Source organism: Gambusia affinis, linkage group LG06 (genome assembly GCF_019740435.1).
Source record: "Gambusia affinis linkage group LG06, SWU_Gaff_1.0, whole genome shotgun sequence".
Classification (NCBI taxonomy): Eukaryota; Metazoa; Chordata; class Actinopteri; order Cyprinodontiformes; family Poeciliidae; genus Gambusia; species Gambusia affinis.
The window spans coordinates 29,608,839-29,623,499 of NC_057873.1; the positions used below are offsets into that span (position 1 = coordinate 29,608,839).

Below are 14,661 nucleotides of genomic sequence, written 5' to 3' on the forward strand. Positions count from 1 at the left end.
GTCCAAACCTTCATTTGTTTGCATTTTCATCTCCCTCCTCCTCCTCTGCTTTTCCTTCTATCTAGTGTTTTGTGTGTTTCTGTCATGTCAGCCCTCCTGGGCAGCAGCAGCAGATCACGACTTTTCCACCCTTCTGATGTCTACGTATGGCAGCTCTTTAGCCTGTGTCTAAACAAGTGGGATAAAATGGAAAACTTGTTCCTTTTTCAGTTCTGTATTAACTTTTAAACTTTGTACTTTGAGGATCTGCCTCAGAGGAGGAGGAGCAGGATGAGGTTCATCATCCTGCTATAGCCTCCACCAGATTAAACCAGTCAGGTTTTAGCAATATTTCCTGCTCCCCAATACTAGCAGAAATGTGTACATTTTCTGGATGTTCCATCTTGAAGTGGCCATTTAAAACAGTCTTTGGTCCATTTCTATTAGGATACTGGAGAAAACTGGATGAAGCCATTGAACATAGCTAAAATCCCTGGCCAACTCTGCTGCCTGGCATCCAGGTGTTCCTTTGGTTTTCATCTGTTAGTAGATGTGAGTGTAGGTGATCACCCACTGTCAGCAGGTAATCATTTACTAGGCAACCTGCAACAGAACAGCATAGGACAGAAGAACAACAACCAGTTTAGCTTATAGTCATGGAAGCGTGGTTGAATTTTTAAAGATCTCCGGCTTTCCATAATTTCATCTCTGCATGTTCCAGAAGTCTCTAGAGTAATCCTGTCCTCTTGAGGTTAACACATTCCTGACTTTGTGTTTGTTGCTCACCCTGTAACCCTTCTGTATGCTGCCATCTGCTGGCAGGGCAAAGTTACCAGATTCAACACAAGTCTAACAGTAGCAGTTAGTCTATTAGTCCATTTTATGTTAATCAGATTTGTCTTTATTGTTGCTGATTTTAAGGCTTTAGAAATACTTGTGTTTTTTCAGCAGGACGCAGGCAGTTTGCCCACCATGAATGGGCTCAGAAGGCAGCCTACCTGCTGGGCTGCACCCTGGATGAGTTGTCGTCTCTGATCTTTAAGAACCAGACCCGGGGAATGCAGCCACTGTTCAGAGGGGGCCAGGATGATGCTGGTACAGGTGACAACTCAGGTAAAAACCACCAGCTTTAAAGCCTGGAGCTGTCTTTGATGCTGACTTCTTGTCAGATTGGTGTATAATTCTTGAAATGGTTTGTACTTGTTGTGTGCCAATTGCAATTTTTTGGCCGATCGCTGATAACCGATCTTTAAAAAGTCTGACCTGCCATTTTCAATTTTGGGCGATGCAATTTTTTTTTTTCTGAAATTGAGATTTAAATTTTCAGAAAGTCACTGATTTGACTATTGTTAACTGCAAACTCGCAGACATGACCTGTTGGGCCAGTGTATCAGTCCAATCTCTCTCATGGCAGAGGAAAAGAGGACAGTGATTGATTTTTAGATCTTTGATGAGATAGGTAAGATCCTGGGATGATATCAACTTCACATGTAAGTTTCGGCCAATTACCAATCTCCCAAAATTCAGGAAATCGGCTCCCATAAATCGGTGCTCTCCTAGTTTGCAATTTGTCTGTCTGCCTATAAATAAAGTTAGATAGGAGCAAAAAATGCTGTTATGAATGTGTCTTCTCCCATTCCTAGGCTAGAGAATAAACTGTATAATTCATACACAGAATAACTGCTGTTATCTACAATTCTAAGGAGAGCATTATATATTCAGCATGATCCATTTCAGTCACAGTAACATTCAGTGATAATCAAAAATTCCGTCTGTATAGAACTAAAGTATATTTGTGTTTATGTGTTTATATTTAGGAAGCACTGAGATTTCTTAATGCTATATTTTTATTATTAATGAGCCAAATAATAAAACATTCAACCCTGATTCAACTGAGTGACACTGCTGGTAGTTTGGTTCTGGTTCTGGCTCTAAGCAGCTGTGTCGTGACCCCTGACCCCTTTGTCTCATAGGATCTAAATTCACAGCTCTGGAATGTTTGGAGTCCATGGCATCAGGACTGTACTCAGAGGTCTTCACTGTGGTCATCTCTCTCATAAACAGGTGAAATATTTTCATTATCACTGAAGCTAATGTCTAACAGCCTCTGATAGACACCATCTTTTCTACAAACCTAGTTCTTTCATATTTTCTGTTTTTATTTATTACTAAGGTTGATTTTTGTTGTTACTGTGTTTTGACAACAACTCATGCTCTCGCATGTTTTCTATTACTGTCTTGAGTCTGCTCAAGATGGTAATTTAATTGCTTTAATTTGTTCTTTTTCCAAATGCAGTCTTTCCTCTGAGACCCTTTTGTTTGTTTTTTTCAAGTGTTTCTTATTTTTGTTGTTTGCACTGTAAAAAAATAAATAAATTTGACTAACCGAAAACATTCACGTGGTTTTGGGAAAGTGGAGATGAAAGGCTCCAGAGCAGTGGCTCCCAGCCTTGGTCCTCAGGGATCTTTGGGTCTCCATCTTTTAGACATGTCTCTGCTCCAGCACATCTCAATCTCCTGTTAATCACTCATTTGGGGCAATAGTGGCAAAGACGGTACGGGTTTGCCCTGCAGGTGGATCGCTGGTTCAATTTCCGTTCCTCCCGCCCTCATCGTTTGTGTCCCTGGCCAACCTTACCTGCTGCAAAATTTCAGTTGGAGATATGAGACACCTGACTTATTAACTTAAGTCAGGTGTGTGGCAGCAAGGAGGACCTGGAGAGTGAGCAGAGGGGGGCGGAGCTAGAGGCGGACTTGCTGGGTTGGGCTTACGGTAGTTTGATTTGTCAAAATTATAAAAACAGGTTTGTACTGCTGTAGTTGGTAAACATGGACTTAATCTTTTTCTGATGGATTAGCTTGCTCTTTGCTTTCTTAGTTTTCTGACTAATTTTTGTTTCTAGTTAATATTTAAAAGCATCAGCAGAAATTTTCTGTCATTTTTAAACTTGTAATTTAATTGTTTAAATGGTTTATAGCTCTGACTTCATGACATAAGCTTGTCAGAAAACCTTAAAAACTTTATGACTTGAGACTTGTCTTCTGACTTATATGTATTGAGACTTGGAAAGTGACTAAATTCGTTGGTGTTTAGACTTGAAGCGTATTTGTGACTTGTAAAACGATGACTTGTGGACAGTAGGTTAGTTATCTCTGTGTTTGCCCCTCTGTTCCCCTGCCCTATCTTTCTACCCTATTTTTCTGAAGAAATGTTCTGTTGTTCTCATCATGATCAAATCTTTGTTCTCAGGGCTCTGAAGTCCAGCCAGCACTCCCTCTGCTCCATTCTGATCGTGGACACGCCGGGTTTCCAGAACCCTCGCCTGGCTCAGCAGCAAAGAGGAGCTACGTTTGAGGAGCTCTGCCATAACTACACCCAGGAGAGGCTGCAGAATCTGTTTCATGAACGGACCTTTGTCCAGGAATTGGAAAGATATAAGGAGGTGCACCTGTACAGCGAGCCTGGCATTATACACAGTCAAAAACACGCGTGTACACTCACTGATAAAATAACTCGGCACTTTGTCCATCCCTCTGAAGAAATGATTTCATTTGGACAAAACGTTTCCCACAGCCAGACCAGAGATTGCTATGGAAACGACAGGATTAATCAGCAGCTGTCACACCTGTGCATTAGCGTGTCACGCTGGCAGATCCTGTAGCATCTGACAGTCAGTCAGAACAGTTAATGAAGGTCTCCACCAGAGGGTCCCAGTACACATTTCAGGTATCTGACAGTAGGACCAAACTAGAGGTCACATGTTTTTTCCAACATGGTGCAGGCTGACACCTGGTGTGTGTGGATCTCTTCATTTACCAGTTGATTGATCGATTCATCTGTTTGCCCAACATGCTGGGGCAGGAGTGGAGCTTCAGGGGGCGCTGGGAGGGCAGCACACCCCTGGCCCAGGCCTAAAGGGGGCCTGGATGGGAGGCAGTGCAGGACTTCAGGAATCCAAGCCTCTGTTACGTCTGATGAAAGCTGGAGAAGGCAGGGCCTCTCCTGAGGAGCACGGTGTATGTAGGGTTACATAGGTTTCCAGTCAGGGTTAATTCCTGGTGGCTAAAATCTTTACAAGTTTTCACTCTTACATTTAACTTTATGACACGCAAAATTACAAGTGGATCTCCAATATTGTCTCCAAGTGTATTTTGGGTAAAATTCGTCACCAGCCATCCACCAACATCGTCATTCATCACTTGGCAATAGATGGCAAACTAGATGGAGCATATTTACAGATTAAGTTAACATAAGTGGAGCTACATGGAGCGGCAAAGTGAAAAGGAGGGAAAAAAGAGAGCAAGGAAAAGTCAGAAACTGGATGCATATTTTGTTCGTATTCTCAGAGATGAAGCTGACTTTTTTGTTGGCAACGATTCAGGCCCACCAAAACTGCCAGTACCGACAGGGAGCTGGGTTAGTTACAGGTAGCTTTCCTAACCAACATTATTCACAATGTGTGGGTTAGTTGTAGACTGATTGTAAATGATGATTGTAAGGCACCTACCTTACATCCCCTGTTTCTCTCTCTGTGGTACAGTGGTGATGTTTCAGCCACTATAACTCAGTGACTCAGGGCTGAGTTACAGTCGCGCTTTTGACATTTCAGGTAGAGCGCGCAGGAGCCAAGACAGCAGTATGCCGTTTATAGTTAAGGCTTACAGTGGAGCCGCCTGCAAGAGCACATTCCAAATCGTCCAGTTTGTGTGAGTGGCGGTGTGGGCGATCCGCACCGAGTTACCAAGATCCGGAGGTGGCGGCACACAAATCGCTGCAACACGCTGCATGTGCAGCTGAGTCGGCGCTTGCCCCTGCGTGCCCGTTTCACCCCGCACTGCTGTGTGCTCGGTTCAGCGTGTCAATAATAAATCTAGCTTCAGTAGTTGCTAGCTGCTCCAGGCTCTGAAATGAAATTGATAAATGTCAAAATGATCCGATCGCTATCCATGGTGCTGAACTGCTTTGAATTTGTGTTGTTTCATTATTAGTGACCAGTGGCCTGATGTTTCTCTTGTTCTCTTTGTTTGTTATACTTCAAGTCTGTTTGATGGACTTCAGAATGACGGTCGCTCTCTGTGGTGCCAAAGCTTGTAAGCCCTGCTGTTGTGGGCATGTCTTTGTTGCAAAATTATATTATCATGAGCTTTATTATTTGGGTATAAAGGGCCCAGTCATTAGCATAATCTGTCCAACACTGGCGTTGGACAGATTATGCAGCTAAGGCTGACTTGTTCTGCTAGTGTGCTGGGGTTATTACTTAATATGACCACCAAAGCAACAGTTAGTTATTATGAACATGTTTTTCGCTCCCCGTATGTACATAGGGTGGCATGTAATCCTTTTCCAATAATGAATATCTTGTGGAAATATGTACATTCTAAGGCCTTTTATACATCTGCATTATTTTGTGTGCAGTACTTGGATTTCTGGATTTAAAGTAGTCTGCACCATGTCTAAATAAAGTATCGACTTAATGCTGAACATTTTTTCAGTGACTGCACAGTTGGTTCATTTCTCTTTCTCTGTCTCTTACTGTCGGAGCTGCGTAGCCTCACTCCATGTTTCCTGTGTGAATGTGATGTAGCTCACTAACCTCAGCTGTTATCCTCCCTGCTTCTAGGAAAACATAGAGCTTGTTTTAGATGACGTAGAGTCCAGTTCCTCCCTGTCTATAGCCGCTATTGATCAAGCCCCACCACAAGCTCTGGTAAGTACATCTCATGAGTGTATGTTGCTGTTATAAGAAGGCATTATGGGAATTTGTGGGTTTTAGGGCTTTTTCTACTACACAGGTTTCTAGTTTTTAAGAGGGCTGGGTTTGTTCTTCCAGCAGCCCAGAGTAAAGGCAGAGCTATAAAACACCTCATTCATTCATTCATGGTGGTTTGATCCTACCTGTTCTGTTTTAGTGATTGTGAGCACTTCACAGTCCTGATCAGCTGATCTCTGATAAACACCAGCAGATGGAAAGCTGAAGTTAAACGTCTTTCAGAGCAGAATAATAATAAAAAAGATGCTTTATGGGCAGGTGTGTTCAGCGCGGTAAAGAGCCCCTGTTGACTCTGATTCAGTCCAATAGCCTTCTTGCTGTACGCTTCCTATAACTTGATGAAGATCTAAATAAAAATATTTGATCTGAATAATTCAGCAGTGTTTTTATGTACTGTGGAGAAGATACAAACACTTAGTGTCTTAGTTGCAACAAAAGCTGCGATGTACAAAAGTCTGCAAAAGAGCATCAGCAAAAAGTGGTGACATCTCCGAGACTAAACTTGTTTCAGATTGTAGAAGTCTGCTTAGATCTGGACCCTGTTCTGAACAGCCATTAGCTGGACTGGACAGTCACAATGTCACAATGTCCTCTTTCTTCATCAGTGAGAGAAAAACATCCACTCCTCTCTTTGCTCTGCCCTCAGGATTCTACTAGCTGAGATGAAAGAAGTCATAGTTGAGTTTCCCTCTGTGCTCCTGCAGGTTCGTACTTTGGCCCGAATGGAAGAGGCTCGAGGCCTTTTGTGGCTGATGGAGGAGGAGGGGGTTAAACCTGGCGGATCAGAGGAGATCATGCTGGAGAGACTCTTTAGCTACTACAGTTCTGGTCTCGGAGAAAACAAAGGTCATCTTCTCTACACTGCCTCCTAATCTAGCATTTCTCAGATCATAAAACCTGACCAGTGTCATTTTTACTGCAGAGGCCAGTATGTTACTGCGAGGGGAGAAGTCCCACCTCTTCCTTCTGGGCCACAGCCATGGAACGGACTGGGTGGAGTACAACGTTCAGGGCTGGCTGGGCCATGCTAAGAACAATCCTGCAGCCCAGAGTGCTGCCACTCTGCTCCAGGACTCTCAGAAGTATGGCCTTCCCCAGCAAACGCTCCCACAATGTCTGGTTTATTAAAAACAATCTGTGCTGAGTAGAGACAATTGGTTATCAGAATAATGCTGCTGAGCACTTCCCTAGGAGGATAGATTTCACTTTCCATTCATGAGTAAAAGCAGTAAAAACTGTATTTTACACTCCATTAATGATCTAATGTATGTAATGGTACCTTTTAAAAGTGCTGACTGGAAAACTATCATATCTGCTTTTCTCACTGATTAGTCAGCCACCCTGAGCTGGCTAGAGTATCCCACAGTGGAATCTAATGTTAGATTACACGTGTTCATCATCTAGAACAACTTTAGGAACATTTTAACCTAGGCTTACCTTTACAATATCCTCATAAGCTGAAACAGGTTAATATTAGCAGAACAGATCAAGTAGAAAGTCAGCGCTTCAACCTCCTAGTGATGCACATGATTGCAAATGACAGCCGTGTTTTTGTGACCAAAGGAAGAACATCAGCGGTCTGTTCCTGGGCCGGTCCAGCGGGGCCACAGTGCTGTCGGGCTCCATTGCCGGCCTGGAGGGCAGCTCTCAGCTAGCTCTGCGCCGCGCCACCAGCATGAGGAAAACCTTCACCACCGGCGTCGCTGCTGTCAAGAAGAAGAGCCACTGCATCCAGGTCAAACTCCAAGTGGTGAGTTAATGAAACGGCACAAGACACAGAGCGGCTATTAGGCAGAAACTCTTCACCTACATATGTGTTTTGCTCACATGGAAGCAACCAACAAGCTGAAATCATAAACTACTGTACTTAAACAAACAGGTAATACAGGAATAGTAAAGCCCAGACTTATTCAAATTCAATTCAATTCACTTCAACTTATTTATATTTTCACGTTTCTATATATTCACAAATTCACCTGACACTCCACATTCCTTATTCTGTCATTGTTGAGAAGGATGTAAATAATAATAAACATGTTTTTCTTATTAAAGTGTAAATAAAAACATATTCATTACTTTATCAAACCTCCTTTTTAATGGTTATTATCTAAAAAGAGATTCCTACCTCGTCTCTTAGCAGAAACAATATTCTTGACTGAATAAAATCTGTTTGAGTTTGAATCTGTCATGGGGATTGACTTTAACCCTCATGTTGTGTGCAGACTTTCCAACTCCTCCTGTGTTGTAAGCAACACGTTAGTCACTCTCAACATAGTGAAGCTGCACCTGACTAATGGAGAAGTAGCTCTAGTAGGCCACAGCAAAGGAAAACATGCTCCACTGTTGAATGTCAACAGCATTCAGTTCAGTAGTGAACCATCACCATATATACAGACGGCAAGATGGGCTTTGTGCATTATCTTGTTTGCAAACTAAACCAACAGATCCATCTTTGTGTCTTCAGGATGCCTTGATTGACATGGTGCGCCGTTCCAAGGTCCACTTCGTTCATTGTCTGCTGCCCAAAGCAGAGTCGGTGGGGGGCAGTGACCCCCGTGTTCCTCATGGAGAGAGCTCTGACTCGGGGCTGATGACTTTAGACGTGGGCCTCCTGAGAGCTCAGCTCCGGGGCTCCAAGCTGCTAGATGCCCTGCGCATCTACAGGCAAGGTGAGGTATTCTGACACCTTCATGATGGCATCTACCACACAGTTGAGACTGGAGCAAACATAAACTTGGTTTATTTGGTGGTTGAAATTACAGCAAGTATTATGAAGTTATTGATCCAACCCTGGTGGAAGATCGTTTATCTGGAGAATGATGGATTTCAAACTGTCCTGATCAGAATTAGCTTTATTTGGATCTTGATCAGATGGCATCATCTCCCTGTCTATAACTAACAGTTAATAAAACCAATGCCAATACTCAAAAGAATCAGTAGCTTTTAAATGCAGCGTCCTCATGTTTGGTTTCTGTTGTCTGGTAATGAAATCATGACTGACAGAACTAATGTTCTGTAGATAACTCCTGATGCATGATTCTCCCTTTAAGATATGAATCCCACAGTGTGCGTCCTTCTGTACTTGTCCAGTGGGTTCTTCTCTTTTGGAGGTGACTGTCACTTTAAGAGATTCTGGTGTTTGCCAGCTGCAGACTAGACCAGATTAGAAGCAGCAGACTGATTTGGCTCACATCCAGACCTGTCTCTGCCTGTTTGCATGGTGACTATGGGCATCCAAAAGAGCATCAGACTGGGTACTGTCCTCACCAGAGCCACAGCTCCTGCAGCAGCAGTAATGATGAGCTGGCCTGTGAGTTGCTGTGGCGTGGAGGTGCAGTGGAAGGGAGGAGTGGTCTGATTACAGGGACCTGAGCTGCACATAAGCTACTCTAGCAGCAACAATTCATGATTTCAACTATTCATGAATTGTTGAGCAACGACTGGGAGAAGACGACACAGATGGCAACATGGCTAGCAACTGTTGCATCACGCTACCGAAATCATTTCAAGAACCAGAACTTCCAGTTAAGCTGAATTCAGAGTTTTCTATGAGAATCACCGTTTGCTCTCTCCCTGTTGCCAGGTTACCCAGACCACATGGTGTTCTCAGAGTTCCGCAGACGCTTCGATGTTCTAGCACCACATCTGACTAAAAGACATGGCCGCAACGACATAGTCCCAGATGAGAAGAGAGTGAGTCTGTTTCTATGCAGTTCTGTTGTGAAAAGCTTGTTAGTGACTGCTGCGGGGTACACAGAGAATAATGAGTTAGTTCAGTTTGTCCTCTGCTTCCCCTTTGACTGGCAGTTCAACATGTTTCCTATCGCGCTATCCCCTACGCCACCACAGCACGCCCCGAAATACTGTTTTTACTCTGCCGAGCACAACTTGGCCTCATTGGCACCAGGGGTCAGCTGATTGAGCTGAAGCCAGGAGGCACGATGACCAGACCCAGAGAAATCCCTGAACAGACCTGGAGAAGGACACATCGAGGTTCCAGAGGAAGAAACAAACAGTGAAGGAGAGAAATAAGGAAGAAACAGAGATTTATGGAGAAGAGGAGCTATAAGCTGTTTCTCCCCTCGGTTACCATGGGCAACGTTGGATCACTGGTCAATGAAATGGAGGTGTTAACAGCGCCGGCCAAGCATCAGAGAGTACCAGGAGGATAGGTTAATGTGTTTTGTGGAGACATGGCTGCACACAGACACTCCTGATGCCAGTGTCTCCGTTGAGTACATCCAGACTGTTTGGGCCGACGGGGGCTGGACTGAGAGCAGAAAGTCAGAGTCCTTCATCCCCATGTGAGTCTCACCTTCACACCTCGTCCCCTCCTCCTCTACTCGGTGATTTTACCCCACCCCTCAGCCGGCCACCTCTACAGTAAACATTACTGCTGAAGATATTAGAAGTCAGCTGGTCAGACTCTGCTCTCACAAGGCTGCAGGCCCTGATGGTGTGAGCCTGGATAGCTGTGCTACCCAGCTCTGTGGATTCCTTCCACACGACCCTGCGGCTATTCCTGTGATGTGGAAAACAGCCTGTTGTCCAGTGCCAAAAACACTGCAAATCTCAGGTTCTATTTCTCCATCTGACTGATTGACTGTCCTGCTGGTGTTTAGGCGGTGCAGGAGCTGCTGGAGTCCCTGGAGCTGGAGAAGAGCAGCTACCACCTGGGGCTGAGCAAGGTGAGTGAGTCAGGCTCAGGCTCATCCTGTCAACTTGAAATGGAGCTGAAAAACTCTCTACCGTTGTCCTCCAGGTGTTTTTCCGAGCTGGGACTTTGTCCATGCTAGAGGAGCAGCGTGATGTCCAGACCAGGAGGAACATCTCTCTGTTCCAGGCTGCATGCAGAGGCTACCTGGCCAGACAGGCATTCAAGAAGAGGAAGGTAGGACGGCTGTGTGCTCACTTATATCAGGCTCAGAATATTCTCAATGTTCTGCCTGTTCATGGATGTTTGATGACATTCCAATCATGTAAGTGGCCTGATAATTTCTATCATATTATCCTACAAATAAAAGAAAGGGTGTACTTTCTGCTTTTCCAATGAGCCTGCCATCCAATCAGAGAGCAGCTGATTCTCCTCCTTCACTTAGCTGCACACCATTATTAATGCATTCAAACAGAGACTGGACAGTCCTGCAGTACAAATGTTACAACGCAAAAAAAATTCCTCAACCCACAGGATTGCTCAGTCCCTACTACACATCAGCATCACCTCAGCATTATAGGAGCTCATTGCATTGAAAAGAAAACATCAGCAAACATTTATTTTATGTCACTCTGTTAGGATTGAATGAGTATTTTCTTTCTGAAATCATATCTCACCTTGTATGTGACAGTAAGACAGATAACTGGTGTGTGTGGTGTTTGGTTCCTCTGAACAGATCCAGGATCTTGCCATCCGGTGCATCCAGAAGAACATCAAGAAGAACCGCGGTGTGAAGGGCTGGCCATGGTGGAAGCTCTTCACCACTGTTAGACCTCTGATTGAGGTGCAGCTCACTGAGGAGCAGATCCGTGGAAAGGATGTGAGTTTCTTTGGTTTGGGTTATTCACTCATACCTGCTGTACCGTCCCTAGAACTGCAGTAAAAACTGAATCAATTGGTACATCAAAATACTGCAAAAGGAATGGCTCGTCCTGTTTTCTTTAAAACATGTTACTCTGAATCTTTACTGCAAGTATCCAAACATTTTGATCATTTTTCTGTATTCAGTCTACATATAATGCTGAAACACAGCTCGGCATTTAGTTGTAAGCTAACACCCATGCAGAACATTTGTTAGTTCTCCCCTGAAGCTGCGTGTGTGTGTGTGTTTCTTCCAGGAGGAGATTCAGCAGCTGAAACAGAAGCTGGAGAAGATGGAGAAGGAGAGGAACGAGCTGAGGCTGAACAGTGACCGACTGGAGAGCAGGGTAAACGCGCAACTAAAGGCTTTCAGTTACTGAGCTGCTTTTATATTGGGTGTATATAAACTTCTGGTATTCGCTGCATACTAGCATACCCACCATGTCGGAGCATATGTGTGAGCCTTGGTGTGTGTCCTCAGATGACAGAACTGTCCACAGAGCTAGCTGATGAGCGGAACACAGCCGAGTCGGCCTCTCAGCTGCTGGAGGCAGAGACCGCCGAGAGGCTCCGCTTGGAGAAGGACATGAAGGACCTGCAGGTAAAACCATCCGCTGCTTCTCTCACGGACATGCTTCTGTTGTCATGGTAACAACTCATCCACTCTCTTCAATAAGACAAAGTTTGACAGCATGAAGAAACAGACGGAGTCCATGGAGATGGAGGTGATGGAGGCTCGGCTCATCAGGGCTTCTGAACTCAATGGAGAGATGGATGATGACGACACAGGTCAGACACAATAAATGTAGTGGAATGTTGGCCTGGTCCAGCACATGATTCCTCCATTTGGAATAAGCTTCCACATTGTGGAATTTACATGTATGTATGGGTGGTGACAGGGCGGACCATCAGCTGAGCTCTGTCACCATGTGGTGACAGTATGTTATGAGACAGAGAATCTGTGACGAGATCAGTCACCACTCTGAGCTACTATTGCCATCTGAAGAAATGTACTGCTGCTAACCAAAGGAGGATCTTAATGCTGCTAATCATCCTCATGTACTTGCTGCTAAATATGCTAACAGCAGAGAAAGAACTTGGTTTCACAGATTATCTGTCTCATATAGTATCAGTTTCAACAAATGTGTAAAAACATATTTTCTGTAAAAGTTACACACTGCAGCTTTAAATACCTAGTTTAATTTCCACCATAGACTTTACATTTTAGTCTCTGAGTGGGTAAGCAGACAAACATTATGTTTGATACAGAACGTCGTGTAGCATATGAAGCAGTCTCTGATTGTGTTTCTGAAGCAGGAGGAGAGTGGCGGTTAAAGTATGAGCGAGCCATCAGGGAGATCGAGTTCACCAAGAAAAGACTGCAGCAGGAGTTTGATGACAAGCTGGAGGTTGAACATCAGAACAAGCGTCAGCTGGAGAGAAGGGTGAGTGGACACGACTGCTCCAATACACACCAAGTTGCTGATGGGATGACAGTAGAGTCTAAATATGGAAGATCTTATGCTCTATATTGCTGTTAGTGGGACTGTGACTTACCAGACTGTGTCTGATAAACTTTCCTTACATTCCTTACATGGTCTGCAGGTACAAAACCCAGATATTCAACCAAGATATTCAACCTTGGTTGAATATCTCTTTCCCTCATGTTTTCCTCTTTGTTTTAGTGCTTTCTTCTCATATGTGTGTTTCTCTGTAGTGACATCACAATGTAATTACAGAATGAAGGCTGACAGCCAGCAGATTTGCTTTATTTTTTCAAATTGATGACATTGTGCTTATTGGAGGACTTATTTTTATTGCTTAGTAAATCTTTTCTAGTTTCCTAAGTTGTACACATAGATAGTGCAGGAGGTTGCAAGCCTTTCAGTCGTTTAGGGTTAACCATAAATACAGTTACTAAAATCAGTGGAAATCAATGCAAAATGATGACATTGTTGCAATAAAAACACCAATATCGTGTGTTTTTCAGATCAGTGACCTGCAGGCCGATAACGAAGAGTCTCAGCGAAACATTCAGCAGCTAAAGAAAAAGAATCAGCGGCTGGTAGCTGAGCTGCAGGACACCAAGCTTCACCTGGAGGGCCAGCAGAGCCGCAACCACGACCTGGAGAAGAAGCAGAGAAAGTTCGTCCTCACACACAAACTTTGACATTACATTGTTCATAAACATGCATTAACAGGTTGCTGGCCAGTGAGCCCGGAAGGCCGCTCCACATTATTAGTAGCATCTTCTTGTTCCTAATGGTAGAGCTCTGGCTTCCTTGTTGACTTGTGTCACTAAGCTTTCCATAAAGATAATACGTACAATGTGTTTGACCCCACAGCCAATCTAAGTTTAGCCTGGCTGCTGTCAGCTGTAGAGTCTGTGTTCTGTTCCCGTCACCAAGAGGCTGCTTGTGTGTAGGTTTGACGGTGAGCTGAGTGCAGCTCAAGACGAAGTGCAGAGGGAGAGGAGCCTAAGGGAGAAGCTGGCCCGGGAGAAGGACATGCAGAACGGGGAAGCCTTCAGCCTCAGACAGCAGCTGGAGGTGTGTGTCCCTGTGATTTCAGAAGGATGTTAAGCTATTGTTAAGATATTTAGGATGAACGTTTGCCAAACACCAAAGCTTTATTTTAAGACAATGTTTGATCAGGTTTAGGGGTTTTCCCTGGTCTTTTTTCTGTCTGCTTGTGACAGAAACAGTGCTAATATCAATCCTAATCTGTCCAGACTTCAGCAGAAACCTTGACTATACAATCAAAGTTTTTCTTTAACTGAACTGTTTCACCAGGTTTGTTCATCATATCACTCGCCATTGCAGTATCAGTATGTAAAATATCAGTCACAAAGCACTGATTGGCTGCAGTATTTGTTAGGATGTTTTTGTCATTCATTCCCTTCTTAGTTGACAGGATCAAAAACTAAGAAGAGGTAATGCCTCACTTTTGATGAGGCATTATTTCTCTTACCAAGAGTTTTTCTTTAGCAGCTGAGGAGCCTGTGCGATTGGTGGGGACATTCAGTAATGATAAGTGAGGGTTAATTATAATTGATATTACCAAGAGTGTTTAACAGTTTAACAGCTTATACCTCTCATCACACAGTGGGATTGTACAGGTTCCAGCAGAGACTCGAAGGCGACAGACTACTGTAAATAATATTAAAAAAACAGAACATCAGACCAGGTGTAACCAGGAAAGAAAAATTACTGAGAGGAAAAGTTACCAGTTGCAGGGTTTCCCCCGGACAACTTACAAAGCCCGGTGGTCAGGCACCAGGGTGGTCCACCAGCAGCCCGCCTGGTTTTTTTATCAAAAAATCTTACCTTGACAGGA

The 14,661-nt window shown here is 44.0% G+C and overlaps 1 protein-coding gene across 12 annotated transcripts in view; it reads left to right on the forward strand.

Annotated features, from left to right (window-relative positions):
- Positions 1–14,661, forward strand: part of myo18ab (myosin XVIIIAb) — a 62,388-nt gene that overhangs the window by 30,873 nt on the left and 16,854 nt on the right. For 8 of the 12 annotated variants that reach the window (XM_044119407.1, XM_044119409.1, XM_044119410.1 and 5 more), the window contains 18 exons: positions 928–1,092; positions 1,953–2,043; positions 3,230–3,422; positions 5,601–5,687; positions 6,455–6,596; positions 6,673–6,832; positions 7,314–7,500; positions 8,215–8,419; positions 9,334–9,443; positions 10,373–10,438; positions 10,513–10,641; positions 11,141–11,284; positions 11,583–11,672; positions 11,807–11,926; positions 12,003–12,114; positions 12,640–12,770; positions 13,316–13,470; positions 13,751–13,874. In XM_044119407.1, coding sequence (XP_043975342.1) covers positions 928–1,092; positions 1,953–2,043; positions 3,230–3,422; positions 5,601–5,687; positions 6,455–6,596; positions 6,673–6,832; positions 7,314–7,500; positions 8,215–8,419; positions 9,334–9,443; positions 10,373–10,438; positions 10,513–10,641; positions 11,141–11,284; positions 11,583–11,672; positions 11,807–11,926; positions 12,003–12,114; positions 12,640–12,770; positions 13,316–13,470; positions 13,751–13,874 — 2,411 coding nt within the window. The remainder of the gene's footprint in view (positions 1–927; positions 1,093–1,952; positions 2,044–3,229; positions 3,423–5,600; positions 5,688–6,454; positions 6,597–6,672; positions 6,833–7,313; positions 7,501–8,214; positions 8,420–9,333; positions 9,444–10,372; positions 10,439–10,512; positions 10,642–11,140; positions 11,285–11,582; positions 11,673–11,806; positions 11,927–12,002; positions 12,115–12,639; positions 12,771–13,315; positions 13,471–13,750; positions 13,875–14,661) is intronic. The other 4 variants (XM_044119415.1, XM_044119416.1, XM_044119404.1 and 1 more) reach the window with 2 other exon arrangements.